Source organism: Vanellus vanellus, assembly GCF_965231255.1.
Source record: "Vanellus vanellus genome assembly, chromosome: 4".
Classification (NCBI taxonomy): Eukaryota; Metazoa; Chordata; class Aves; order Charadriiformes; family Charadriidae; genus Vanellus; species Vanellus vanellus.
This window is the reverse complement of record NC_138909.1, coordinates 43369090-43383286: the sequence shown is the minus strand read 5'-3', so window position 1 is coordinate 43383286 and position 14197 is coordinate 43369090. Positions and strand designations below refer to the sequence as shown.

Below are 14197 nucleotides of genomic sequence, written 5' to 3'. Positions count from 1 at the left end.
TCGTGGCCGTGCCAGGGCCACGACCACCGCTCCCCTCGATTGAGCATGCAGGGCCGGAGTGCCTCCAGTGCAGCGGGAGCAGTGGCTGTGGGGCCTGTGGGTGAGACGGCACCGTTCCCAGCACCGCCAACCTCCCCAGCACACCGACCAGCCAGTAGTGGTTTGGCCCCCTTGGCTCGGGTGCTCCTGGATGGATACTGGTCCTGGTCCCAGTCCAAGTCCTGACCCTGATCCTGGTCTCAGTCCCAGTCAGTCAGCTCCGCCTGATCCTGGTCAGAGCATCTGTGTCCCAGCCCCTGTCACTTCAGTTCTTCCAGGTCCCAGTTAGCCCAGTGTGGCCCAGTCCAGTTGGCCAGGCTGGCTCAGCGCCCTGTGACTGACCGGACTGGTTCAGCTTGGCCCCATGCAGTGCAGGCAGCACTGGCTGAGCCCCAGTGTCCCTGCGGTGCCAGCTCCCCTGTCCCTGCCTCCTTCTCAGGGCCAGGCATGGTGTGTAGCTGGGCCCCTGCACCCCTTGAGGGGACCCCGCAGGGAGCTGCACAGGCCCCCTCTCCAGTGCCGGGGCGCCTGTGCACAGAGGTGGGCAGGACCACCACCCCCACCCCGGGGGGGCCGCGACCTCTCCAACTTGCCCGCCCACCCACTGTTGGTCGGAGCCTGCCCGCCCCTCTGGCCCATCCTTGCCGGGAGCTGAGAAATGAAGCCGGGGCCAGGGTGACCCCCATGTCTGGGGAGGGTCCGGCCCCATTTGTACCTGCCAGGAGCAGTTCCTGGGAGGGACGGCCAGGCTGGGGGCTGCGGGGGGTCACAGCCGGGCCAGTGCAGCCCTGGGGCAGGGGCATCATCGCTCACTGCCAGCACTGTGCCGCACCCAGCACCGGCACTGCACTGAACACCAGTACTGCAGCAGTACCAGCACTGCACCATATTGACCACCAGCACCACGCTGAGTACTGACACCACAGAGAGCACCAGCACTGCACCGTATTGACCACCGGCACCAGCACCGGCACTGCACTGAGCACTGACACCACAGAGAGAACCAGCACTGCACCAGGACCACAGTGAGTGCCGCCATTGCAGCAGCATTGGCACCATACTGAGCACCAGCACTGCATCGAGCATCAGCGCCAGCAGTACTGTCACCACAGCGAGCACTAGTACCAGCATCCCATTGAGCATTGGCACTGGCAGTGAGCTGAGAACCAACACTGGCACTACTGAAAGCCCTGAGCATGGGCACTGCAGTGAGCACTGCCTGCACACTGCCCAGCCCCACGCATGCCCTGAGCATGGCCGCCTCCCACCTTGCCCCAGGCCAGCAGGACAGGCTGGTTGTGGTGGTGATGGCAGAGTGAGGTGGCTCTGCTGGGAAGGAAGGACCGACCCCTGGCAATGGGGCACCGGGGCAGGGATGGGCACAAGTGAGTGTCAGGCAGCGCACGTGCCCAGCGACCCTTAGCAGTCATGCCTGCTGGTGCATGTCCCTGCGGGACCTGCTCACACCAGCACGAGGCTCCCTGCACCCCACAAGCTGTCTCCTTGCATGGCCCCTCATGCACACCCCCCACACTCACAGCAGTGGGTCCCCGCACACCTCCACCCGCTGTCGCCTGCGCTGACACCCCTCACATGACGGACCCATTTTGTGCACAACAAGCACATGTGCCACCCGCATGCTGCACCTGCTCATGCCCCCTGCACGCTCACACCAGCCTGACAGCAGTGCTGAGAGCCCCCCAGGCTGGGCGAGGAGTGGGGCTGTGGGGCGGCTCTGGCACCACCTGGGCATAGGACCCATGGGAACAGGGGGCTGGGGAGGGGCTGGGGGTCCCACGGTGCTGAGGCAGGGTGCCCACCTGTGCTCCCTGCTGGTGCTGGGCACGGTGACTGGGGTGCCTGGCAGCCTGTGCTCCCTGGGGCCGTGCTTGCCAGCCTGGCACGCATGGGGCCACGCAGCTCCATCTCTTCGTAAATAATTAATGCCTGGGCGGCAGCCGGCACTTCTCCCAGCCTCAGAGAGGCTCCGGGGCCGGGCAGGCCGGTGCTTTTAGCAGAGACCTGCTCAAATATTCAGCTCCATTTCCGCTGCGGAGCTGCGCGGGGCCTGGGCGGCTCCTTCTGGTAAGCGCCTGCCGGGGGCTTTCCCGGCCGGGCCCCCTCGTTGGGGCCGAGCGAGGCTGGGGCTGAGGCCGGACGCACTCGTGACCGCAGTGATGCAGGGCAGCAGCGCTCCGGCCCCCCTGCTGCCCCCGGGACAGGCGAGGTGGGGGCCGCGGCCGGACCCGGCTCAGGGCAGCAGGGAGGGTGCAGCGCAAGCCAAAGCCGGGACCCCATCCTGGCCGTCCCCATGGGGGAGTCCCCACGGCCGGAGCCGCTGTCCCAGCCTTCCACACCGGCCCCAGGCGCCGGGTCCTGGCCCCGCGGGGGTTCCGGGGCCGGTGGGACCAAGGCGGGGCCGGTGGGACCAAGGCGGGGCCGGTGCCAGCGGGTCCCGGGGCCGGGGCAAGGGTGGGCAGGGGGCCGCGGCGGGCTGCGGTGCGGGCGGCCGGGGGCGGGGGGGGGGGCTGGGCGGTTATGGACTGAACTCCTGCCTAATGCACCTGATTGGATTTGCAGAATCCAATTACCTGCCCTCGGCCTTTGATAACGAGGTTCTGAACGACGGCTTCTGTCAACGGCCCCGCGGCAGCCACAGCCGTGGCCGCCGGCACCCCGGCCCGCGGGAACGGGCAGCACCGGCACCGGCAGCCCCGCACCGGGTAGGACCCCACACACACCCCCGGCAGCCCCCCCGGCCAGCTTCAGGCACCGGAGGAGGCGGGGATGGGGATGGGGGCGCGGGCGAGCCGAGGACCACCCGGCCCGGCCAAGGAGGCTGGAGAACGGGGAGAGGATCCCGGCGGAACGCCAGGCCCGGGATGGAGCTGCCCCGGCCCGGCTCGGCGTGTCTGCCCGCAGCTCCCGCCGTTCCCGCGCACCGGCACCAGCAACCGGCCCCGCCGTGCTGCAGGACCAGGGCGGATGACCCGAGCCGGGCAGCGGGGCCGGAGCATCCCATTTTGCCAGCCCCCGTGCCTGCCCGGCTGCCTGCAGCCAAAGGCGCCCGGGGGTCGTGCATTCCCTTCCCTCCCGCAGGACCCCCTCCTGCTCCCTGCTCCCCGCTCCACCTCCCACCCCCCCTCCCAGCCCCCTCCCGCCCCCGCCATACCGTCGCCCCGCTGAAGGCCCGGGGGCTCGGCTGCCACCCCGCTGGCAGAGCTGACCGTGGCAGGTGCCCCCACCACCCGCAGGGCTCCCCCAGCCCAGGCAGCCACCCCCGCCCGCGCCCCCTCCGCAGCCCCCGGCCCGCGGGAACTGCCAAAGCCGGGGCCGGTGGGTGGGCGGGTTTGCGGGGGGGAGGCTCACGCTGCACCCCCTAGCCCGGGCTTCCAACACCCGCCGGGGCAAGGGGGGCTGCCCGGACCCCCGGCTCCGCTGTCCCCCACTTCGGGGGGAGGGGGCTGCAGCTTAGGGACGCCCAGCGGGGAGCACCCCCCCCTCCCCAGCAGCTCGGGGGCCGGCAGCACCCCTCAGCCGCCCGCCCGTCCCCGTCGCACCCGGCTCCTCCCCGAGGAGGCCGCGCAGAGGCCGATGGCCACCGTGACGTCCGGCCGGGGCGGCTCTGGCCGGCGGGACCCCGGGAGCCCGCGGGCCGGCCGGCGGGGGCGCTTCTCGCAGTGCGCGGTGCTGCCCCCGCTGCACCGGCAGCTGCCCCGTCCCCGTCCCGGCCCTTTCGGTGGGTCGGGGTGGGGAGCGCGCACCCGCCTCACCCCGCGCACCCCGGCCGGGTGCCGGCGCCCACCCCGGGGCGGGCGGCGGGGGGCACCGGGAGTGTTTCATGCGGTTAAGAAGTGTCTGATTGAGGCAGGAGGCGCCAGCAGCTCCCCCGGGAGCCGCAAGCCAAGGACTGGAGGACCAAATGCAGGCTAAAGTAATCCAATCTGGGCTGGCTTCATCTAATTAGCCCAGAATTAACCCAGCAGCCAGAGAGGAGCTGACTGTCCCTACAGTTTGCCAGCGGGTTTGGGGGGAAGCGGGAGGAAGAAGGGGACGTCCAGCGGTAATGAGATTACGGGGGGGAGCGGGCGGGAGCGGGCGGCTTGGCAGCATCTTGCCGGTGGTAACGTGGGGCCCTTCCAGGCCTCCGCCGCTTAATTGCCGTGAGCTGGCCGGCGTGCGGGGAGCGGGCTGTCAGTGGTGAGGGGCAGGCAGGGACCCGTTTTAATAACTCCTGCCCCAGCAGCAACACCTGAGCCCAGCAGCAGTCCCTGCGGGGGACGGGGACACCGGCATGGCTGGCCTGTAGGGATGACCGCAACCAGCAGCCCCGGGGCTGTGGGCACCCGCGGGCACAGTGGAGGACAATGGGGCAAGGAGCCGATGGCTGGCAGAGAGGGTAGCAAGAGCCCCAGTAGCTCCCGGGGTGGCTGCAGGGACAGGCAGTGTTGCCGATGGGACCCCCATCGTGGAGTGGGTTAGGGGCCAGACCCCAATGTGCCCACCCCCCTGCCTCCCGGGTCAGCTGTGCCGAGGGCCGGGGGGCCCCGGGGTGGCGTGAGTGGGTGCAGAGTGGTGGGATATCACCAGCAGTGCCCTTGCAGGAGCTGGTGCAGCTCCGGCGGCGGCAGGACCTGGTGCCACAGTGGCCACAGGCAGAGTCTCACAGCCGAAGGCTGGTTTCCTACCTGGAACGGGTCAAATCCTTCTTCTTCCACCATGTCCCCTCCGACCGTCCCTGCCACCCAGATGCCAGGTCACACTCCTGCCCTGGTATGGGGACGCATCCTCTGTGCCCTGTGGGGACCCCCAGGTCCAGCCTGGCGGGGCAGGAGGGGGCATGCGCTGGGGACCACAGGGGTGCATGCAGTGGCTGAGGAATGAAAAGCAGGATCGTACCAGTGTGCTGGGGGGGGTCCCAGCCCTCCCAGTGCAGGTGTGCAGGGTTCCCCCTGCCTGAGGCCTCACTGGCTGCGCGATGACAGGTTGGGGGCAGAGCTGGGGCGAGCTGGAGGCCAGGACCCTGCGTGGCTCCCCCGCCTCAGGCTGCATCCCTGCGGGCAGGGATGGGGAGATGGCCCTGTCCCAGCTGCCAGTGGCATGAGGGTTACTGGGTAGAAAGGGCCAGTGGCACGAGGAGGTGACAGCAGGGGGGCCTGGGGCCAGTGGGGTCCCTGGAAGGTGACCCCCTGTATGCACAGATGGGGTGACGTGGGGCTTGCTGACTCTCGAAGCACCCTCAGCCCTCCCTGCCCTGCGCCATCCCGGGGCAGCCCTAACTGTGGTGCCAGAGGGAGCCGGGCAGGGAGCTGAGGGGCTGCCTGTGCTGCCAGCCCCCCTGCCTGGTAGGGCCGACCCTAGCCCCCAGCTGCGGAGACCTTCCGTCCTTCCAGAGCCAGTGCCCAGTGTTGGGGTCCCACCCTGATGGAGGTCAGGGGGAGCACCCACCCAGTGAGGCCCTGGCAGGGGATGCTGCCCGGCAGACGCCCGTGAGCGCGGGGCGGACCGTGGCGCAGGCAGGCGCCGCATGAGCCCGCGCCGCCCCCAGCCCCGTCACCTGCCCCTCAATCCATCTCCCGAGACCGGCAGCATTCCAGCCCCTGGGCACGGCAAACATCTGCCTCCTGCTTCAGGTTTAATTAACCTGCTGCCGCCTCCCTCCCCCAGCACCAGGCATTTCCTCCCCACCACCGCTCAGGGCCAGGGCAGGCGCCGATGGGGCCTGGGCCAATGCCAGCACCAACACCAGGGCCAGTGCCAGCGCCAGTGCCAATGCCAATGCTTGCTGCGTCCCACGGGGCCACAGCAAGCCCCTCTGCCATGGCAGGCCCACAGTCGGTGGCTGTCTCCAAGTGGGAAAGCCACAGCCATGCCACGTGCATGCAGCTCGAGCAACGGGCAGCTTTCTCCTGGCACCTGCCAGGCCGTGAGCAAGAAATTCCAGGAAACTCCCGGGGATCAGCCTGTCAGGGCCCTCAGCAGGGCAGGGTCCCAGTGCTGCAGGCCACAGTGCAGTGTGCCCCTCCCCTGCTTAGGCACATGGGGACCCGCAGCCGCAGCACAGGGCTCCCTCTGGAGCTGTGGGAAGAGAAAGTGCCCCCAGCATGGAAAAGGGCAGCTCCGCACCTGCCCAGCGCTGTGGTGGGATGTGGACACGGCCAGTTCAGCACAGCATGAGGGTCGGGCAGGGTAGTGTGCACCCAGCCTGGGCCTAGCGGGGACGGATGTGTGGATGTGTGTGCATGTGTCCATGTGCATCCATGCTGCGCGGCGTGTGTGTGTGTATGTGCGTGTGCAGCTGTGCTGTAGGCTGTGCATACATATGCATGTGCAGGCAGCTGTGCCCTGCCAGGGATGTGTGTTTGTGCATCACCACCCCATTGTGCCGGGTGAGTGTCTGCCCCACGTAGCCCCAGGTGCCCATGGCCCCGTGCCCCGGAGGTGCTGTGGGTGCAGGGATGGTCACCCCACATTGTAGCAGATCCGGCTGAGCCCGGGTCCACTTGGTTCTCCCAGTGTGTGCGGTGCCCCAAGGTCCACCTAGCGCCCTTGGGACATGCAGTGCATTGAGTGCGGTGCCCCCAGGACATGCGGTGCCCCGGGGCGTGCAGTGCCCCCGGGGTGTGGCAGCTGCGACTCCCGGTGCCGCCGTGATTTACAGGCACAGACCCCGGTAATGTCATTTGCCCCAGACCGGTGGCGCCAGGGTGGCCGGGCGCCCGCCTCCCCCCCGGCGACCCCTGCCCCGGAGCCGTGACCCGCTGCCCCGAGCCGCTGCCCATCCGGGAGCCGGGACCCCCAGCCCGGGAGCCACCGGTATCAACCCGCGGGGCCGCCCCGCCGCCCCACAGCCGCGCCCCACGGGCCAGACCCAACCACTCGCGACACTGCTGTCGTGATAGTCGCCGGGAGGCCCGGCTCGGCCCGGCCCAGCCCGTGCTGCTCTCCGATGGCCATTACCACCCGCCGGCGGAGCGGGGCCGGACCGCGGGCCGGGGCCGAGCCCGCCCCGAGCGGCACCGTCTTACCCCGCACCCGGGCAACTGGTGGAGCCGCAGCCGGCCCCGCTCCTCCGAGTCAGGTACGAGCGTCCCGACGGGGCCGTTCTGGGCTCCGTGCCCGGGAACAGCGGTTCGGGGACGGCGGTTCGGGGTCAGTGTCCCGGGAACGGATGGTTAATAGGAACCGCAAGTCCGCGCTATCGGGAACGGGCGGTCCGTGGGAACCGGAGTCTGTGACTCGGGAACAGAGAATTGGGGTAACCGGGATCAATCATCCGGGAACGGCGGGCTCGGTGGAAACGGGATTCGTGACCAGGGAATGGCGGGACCCTGAACAATGGGGTCCGTGCAACCGTGAACGGCGGGTCCGGGGAAAACGGGGTCCATGGCCCGGGAGCGGACGGTCGGCGCCACTGGCGTCGGTGTCCCCGGAACGGCGGGTTCCTGGGAACCGGGGTCCGTGCTACCGGCAACGGCGGGTTGCAGGGAGCAGGGTTCGTACCACCTGGCAGAACGGATGGGGCCGTGCCCCGGAAACGGCGGCTCGAGGAACCGGGATCCGTGTCCCCGGGAGCACGGACCCCTGCTACTGGGAAGGGCGGATTGGTCCGTGTCGTGGGAGCGGCGGAGTCGGGGGAAGCGGACTCCGTACCACCGTGAACGGCGGATGGGTCCGCGCGGCTCGGGGGGAACTGCGGTTAGTTCGGGAGCGGCGGGTCGGGGCAAACCCCGGGTCCGTGTCCCGGGACCGGCAGCTCAGGGGACGGGGAGGTCCGTTCGTTCGGCGGTGAGTGGGCTCGGTGAGATCGGGCTCGGTGCGCCCGGACAGCGGCGGCTCCGGGGAACGAAGCCTTCGCGCCCGGGGAGCGGCGGGCGTGGTGCCGGTCCGTGCGCCCCGGGATCCGGGATAACGGCACCGGAGCCGGCTCCGTGCGCGCCGGGACGCGCAGCCGTGTGCGCCCGGGAGGACGGCGCGGCCCTGGCTGGGCGCCCCGACGCCGCCGGAGCCTCCGATGGGGCCGCGGGCGGAGCCGGGGCTGCGCCGGGGATCGGAGCGGCGCCGGTATCGCGACGGCTGCGGTGCGCCCCGCGCCGCCCTTTCGTTGCTGCGAGCCGGGGGACGTCCGGCGGCTGCACTGGCGGCGGGGAACGGGGCCGGAGCGCGGCGGGTCCGGGGAGCGTCCCGAGGCCGGGCGGGGCGTCGTGCGCTTGGGGCTCGACGGGCCGGACCGGCCGCCCCGGGACCGCGGCGGCGCCGCTGCGGGAGCCCCGGCGGTGGACAGGTCGGGCGGGCCAGGGCCCCGGTGCCGCGGCGGGGGGGGGCCCGGTGGCGGGGCGGGGCGGGGCCCCGGGATGCGCGAGCCCCCGCCCCCGGGGGCGCGGGGCTGTCAATCACGGGGCGCGGCCGCCAATCAGGGCGCGGGCGGTTGGGATTTTGGCAGGTCCAGATGGAGCGGGGCAGAAAAGCGCGCGCCGCCGGGGCCCGCCGCGCACCCGCGCTCCCGCGCCGGGGCCGCCAGCAGCCGCGGGCCATGCCCCGGACCCGGCCACTGCCCCGGACCCTGCCCCGGACCCGGCCCCAGCTTCAGCCTCAGCCTCAGCCTCACCGGGCCCGCACCGGGATCCCCGACCCAACCGTCCCCTCTCCCGCCCCCGCGCGGGGCCGCCCGCCGCCTCCCGCCGCCGCCCCCCGCCGCCCCCCGGCCACAGGCGGCCCGGCCATGCCCGCGCCCCGCCGGCTTTGAGCGCGGCCGGGCGATGGAGGCGGCGGCGCTGGCGAGGGAGGGCGGCGGCCAGGGCCCCCCGCCACACGAGCCCATCAGCTTCGGCATCGACCAGATCCTCGGCGGCCCCGAGCCCACGGGCGGCGGCGGCGCGGGACCGGCCCGGGCGGCGGGGGAGCCCGAGTACGGGCTCTACGGTGGCGGCTACGGTCCCGCCTGCTCCCTCGGCTCCTACAACCTCAACATGAGCATGAACGTGAGCGTCAACGTGACCCCTGCGCCCGCCGCGCCGCCCGCCGGGGTCATCCGCGTCCCGGCGCACCGGCCCGCGCCCGCCGCGCCGCCCGCCGCGCCGCCGGCGGTGCCGGGGCTCTCGGGGCTCACCTTCCCCTGGATGGAGACGACGCGCCGCATCGCCAAGGACCGGCTCTCAGGTGAGCGCGGCGGGCCGCCTCTCGACGGTTACCGACGGCTACCGGCGGCTCCGACGGCTCCGGTGGCTTCGGCGGCGCGGGGCTGGGGCGGCCGCAGACCGGGGCCGCGCCGCCCGCGAATACCGGTCGGCGTTGGCTGGGGGCCGTGCGGTCCGCCGGTTCCCGCAGTGCGGGGTCCTCGCTCGCCACCCGCCGCTGCCCCCGCCCCGCTCCGCTCTGCCGTTCCCCGGGCAGGGCTCTTGCCGCCGCAGAAAGCAGCCGCCGTCGGGGCCCGCGGAGAGCGGCTCGGGGAGAGCGGCTCCACCGTGGTCCCGCTCCAGTTCCCGGTAACTCCGGGCAGGGGCTGCGCCGGAGTCCGGCTCCGAGCAGCGCCCGATGGGTCCCGCCGTGCTCCGACCTCGGGCTCCACTCCGTGCCTGGTCCCTTCCCTGGATCCGGCGGAACCGGGGACCGGCTCCGTCCCACCTGTAACGAGGAGGCTGCCGGGGACTGCGGGGAGTCAGGTTGCGGGGCACAGGGTGGTGGCAGCGGCTGTGTCGGGAGTGGGCTGCAGGGACCCGCTGTGGGGCTGCAGGGCAAAACCTGTCTGCTTGCGGGGCTGGGTGTGGGGAGCAGGTGCCTCTGTCCTGTGTGGCCCTGGGGATGGGGGCAGGCGGTGAGGGTGCCTGTGGGGCCCGGCTGTGGGGTGCCTGGGGACAGAGCTTGGAGACCTGCGTGTATGGGGATGGGCGCAGGGCACGGGGTGTGGGTGCCGAGGGAGAGGCTGGGCTGGTGCAGGCTGGGGAGGGCAGATGGCGATGCAGGTGTTGGGGAGGTGGTGTGAGGTCCCAGTGCTACCAGTGGGGACAGCGGCTGAGCGCCCGTGGCGGAGGCTGGAGCTCCCAGTGCTGGGGCGAGGGTGTGGGTAGCTGCACCCCAGAAAAGAAGGTGTGGGGTGGTGTGGTTGGGATGCTGAGCACCAGGACTGCATGCTCTGTATGCCCCGGGTGCATGAGGGTGCCAGGAAGCCCTGACCTGGCTCGACTCAGCTCAGCTCAGCTCCTTCCCAAGATGGCGGCGCTGCCACGTCCGCAGTGCGCGTCTCCATGCGGGGACAAGGCCGGGGGCTGCTCGGGGCTGGAGGCTGGGTGCTGGCTGTGGGGGCACTGGGGCCGTGTGGGGCGGGAGACCGGGGGCTGTGGGGGCCCAGCCCGGGCACCAGCAGAGCCGGGTTCGCCTCCCGGCCCACCCCACCATCCCAGCGGTGACGAAGCACCATCCCCATGCAGGGGTGGCGGGTGACGTCCCCGTCTCCTGCCTGGCGCCAGCGGTGGGTGGACGGGGCGGCCCCTCCCCGGCACGGGGTCTCCCAGCCACAGCCATCACTCAGCGCCGCTGGCCTTGGGGTGGTCTGCGGGCTGTCAGCATCTGTTCCCAGCGAGGGGCCGCCCCGCGTGGGGAGGGGGCGCGGGGGGCCTTCGTCCCCCCGACTGCGCGGCTCCACCTGCGTCAACCGTGTCCGCCCCCGCCGGCGGGCAGGCTGGCCTCCTGCCCGTGCTGCCTGCCTGGGTGCTGGCAGGAGGGAGGGTCTGGCCTCGTGGGGAGGGTCTGCCAGGCGCCAGGCTGTCCCTGGGGCTGCTGCCGGGTCTGCCCCCATGTCCCGGTGGCATGGGGTGCCGGGGCCCCATGGCGGTCCCATGGGCCCAGCCATGTGCAGCTCTTCTTGTGCAGCGCTGGCACTGGCGAGGGCAGCGGTGCTGTAGGGCCGTGGCTTGGCCATGGGCCACCGCTGGAGCGGGATCGGGAGGGGAGCAGGAGCTGGGTGCTGTGCCCCACCAAGCTCTCACCTTCCTCCATGCAGCTTTGCTGCCCTGATGCTCCCTGTGGCTCTGACTGCGTCCGGGGCTGGAATGAGGCACACCGGCCTCACTGTCCCTGGCTTACACCCTGGTTGTGCTGGGACAGCCCCTTCCCCAGCCCCCAGGTCCTGGGCAGCTGGTGGCGGCCAGCAGGACGCTGCAGGAACATCAAGGGAGGTGGCTTTTGGGGTCCCGTTCCCTCCCTGGGAGGGCTGGAAAGCCCCGGTAGCGCTGCAGAGGCTCCTCTGGGGCTGCGGCAGGGCTCAGCGCATGGGGAAGGGTGGGTTTGTGCTGCCGGGAGCCTTGCCGGCCCCACACCGGCCCTGGGACCAGGCTTGCTAAGCCACCCCACTGGCCCTGGTCCACACACACCGGGCTGGTGGAGCAATCATGCCATGGTCGTCGGGTGGGGATGGGCCCTCCTGCCACATCTTGAGCTGCCCCGTGTGTCCCTGGGATGCGGGAGTGGGTTGGGACGGCTCAGGGTCTCCTCCTCCCCTCCTCTCTGCCAGGAAGCATTGGCAGCCCCCTTGGACCTCCCTGTCCCCATGGCCCTGAGCATCCCTCCCGGCTCCTGCTCTGCCCGGGCTGTGCCTGGTCCCACCCTGCCCTCAGCAGGGACTCTGCCTGGCCCCTGCCTGCATGGCAGCAGTGATGCCCGTGGCTCCCCCGAGCCACCCCTCACCCCCCCTCTGCCCGCAGCCGCGCTGTCGCCCTTCGCGGCGACCCGGCGGATCGGGCACCCCTACCAGAACCGCACGCCACCCAAGCGGAAGAAGCCGCGCACCTCCTTCAGCCGGGTGCAGATCTGTGAGCTGGAGAAGCGCTTCCACCGCCAGAAGTACCTGGCCTCGGCCGAGCGTGCCACCCTGGCCAAGGCCCTCAAGATGACGGACGCCCAGGTCAAGACCTGGTTCCAGAACCGCCGCACCAAGTGGAGGTAACGGCGCTGGACCCGGGGCGGCCGCTGCAGCCCCCGCAGCTCCGACCTGCTGCCCCCCTCCGGCACCACCGCTCCCCATGGCTGTCATCCCCTGGGAGAAGCTGGACTGGGGTGGGATGGGATGCCCATCCCCGCTGCATCCCCTGTGCCTGGCTGGGTGAGGCACGGTGGTGCGGAGGGAGGGACGGGCTGCGGGTGGAGGCTGCAGGGCACTGTGGCACCGGTGCACAGCGGTGCTGGCAGCAGGATGGGCCGCGGGGCACCACCGCATCAGTCTGCAGCGGTGCTGAGAGAGGGATGGGGCTGTGGGACAGAGGCTGTGGGGCATTGCCATACCGGCACATGGTGGTGCCAAGAGAGGGATGGGGCAAGGGGGCAGTGCCCGACGGGCCGTGTGTGCTGGCAGGAGGCAGACGGCGGAGGAGCGTGAGGCGGAGCGCCAGCAGGCCAACCGCCTGATGCTGCACCTGCAGCAGGAGGCCTTCCAGAAGAGCCTGAGCCAGCCGCTGCCCCAGGACCCACTCTGCATGCACAACTCCTCCCTCTACGCCCTGCAGAACCTGCAGCCCTGGGCTGAGGACAACAAGGTGACGTCTGTCTCAGGGGTGGCCTCGGTGGTGTGAGGTCCCCGGGGAGCTGTGGACATGCTGGGAGGTCGCGGTGGGGTCTGAGCCCGGCACCTCCAGCCAGTGGCAGGGAGGGGGCTGCTGCTTCCTGGGAGACCCCCGTCCATTAGCAGCCCCCTCCCTGCTGTGGGCCAGCCACCTCGGGCCCCCCCCTCAGCCACCCGTCAGCTCTGGGTGGACAGATGTGTTCCTGCGGTTGGACTCAAAGCTCTGCTGACCCCTGCCTGGACCACCACTGCGGGCAGTCCCTTGCCTGGACACCCTGGGGAGCCCCAGAGCTGGGCCCCCACAATGCGTGGGCCTCTGCAAGCCCAACCCCCACCTCCCCAGGGCCATCTTGCTCTGGGGGCAGCTCCTTGGGTGGTCCCTACTCAGGACCTGTTGCCCACCCATCAGCAGCTCTACCAGCTGGGACAAGCCCCACTCTTCCTGTGACAGCCACAGCCCTCGTCCCACCCAAGGTGGGTCAAACGGGGTGTGGGGTGACATCGCCCCCCCCTTATTCCCAGTGCTGGGAGCTGCCCCTGCCCTTGCTGGCAGCCGCCAAGAGGTCTACACCACCTGCACACACTTGCCTTATCCTGGTCGGAGTTTGCCAGTTCCGGCTTCCAGCTGTGGCCCCCAGGCTGGATGAGGAACCTGGCCCTGCAGCCCCTGTCGTCCCGCCCCCAGCAGTGTGATAGACTGATGAACTGGGCTTGGCTGTCCCATGGGCTGGGCTCCCCCGCACTCCTGGCCCTTGCACCCACCGGTTTGCCGGCTCCCTGCAGCCCTGGGCCTGGATGTGCCCCCCCGCAGCACCACACGATGGACTCGGGGTGTCCCTGCATGCCGAAGGATTGCACCAGCCTCCCCCCCCCCCCCCCCCCAGCTCCAGAGTGGGGCTGCCCTCATGCCTGTCCCCCACTCTGTCTCCCAGGACCCCCTTCACCTCCCCCCCATCCTGCGTGGGGTCGGACTGAACCTTGGTCGGGCGTGACCCACAGCAGCACACTCGTGGGGAGGCAGAGGGGTCCGCTGGGGGCTGAACCCCCCCCTCCCTCCTCCTCCATCAAATGTCTGCCCCCGCTCCCCCCCTTCTCTGGTGACATCCTGAGTGTTACCAGCCTTGGTTGGGGACACCCTCCCCTGCCCCAGCCCCGCTCCAGTTCCGGTCAGGGGCCCTGGCTGATGATGGAAGGAAGGTGGGGGGCAATAGCGACGACCCTGACCCTAAATTTGACCATGACCCCCCCCCCCCCGACCCCGCCGCTGTCCATGGTGCTGCAGACAGTGGCCGGCAGGAGCCTGCCCCTCGCCCGCAGCCCAACGGGCTGCGGGCGAGGGGCAGGCTCCTGCCGGCCCCCCCGTGGCTACCGGGAGGAGGAGGCGGGCAACCGGTGCCGGTTCTCCGGCGGCGGGATTGGTTGCGGTTCCGTGACGTGGCCCCGTTTTACCGGGGGGGAGGGGGGCGGGGAAGCGCTGCGGCGCCGCCGCAGAGCCGCCGGGATGAGCGCGGCCGAGGGCTGGCCCCGGTCCCGGTGGGGCGGCGGCGGCGGCGAGGCGGTGCTCCGTGCCCGTGCCGAAGCTGCCGGGTACCGGAGGCTGCTGCG

The 14197-nt window shown here is 71.3% G+C and overlaps 1 protein-coding gene across 1 annotated transcript; it reads left to right on the top strand.

Annotated features, from left to right (window-relative positions):
• Window positions 1-8798: 8798 nt before the first annotated feature.
• TLX2 (T cell leukemia homeobox 2) lies at window positions 8799-12602 on the top strand (the record flags this gene model as incomplete). Its single annotated transcript, XM_082482997.1, has 3 exons — window positions 8799-9198; window positions 11739-11976; window positions 12386-12602. 3 exons carry the CDS (start codon window positions 8799-8801, stop codon window positions 12600-12602), a joined length of 855 nt encoding a protein of 284 aa, XP_082339123.1.
• Window positions 12603-14197: the final 1595 nt, after the last annotated feature.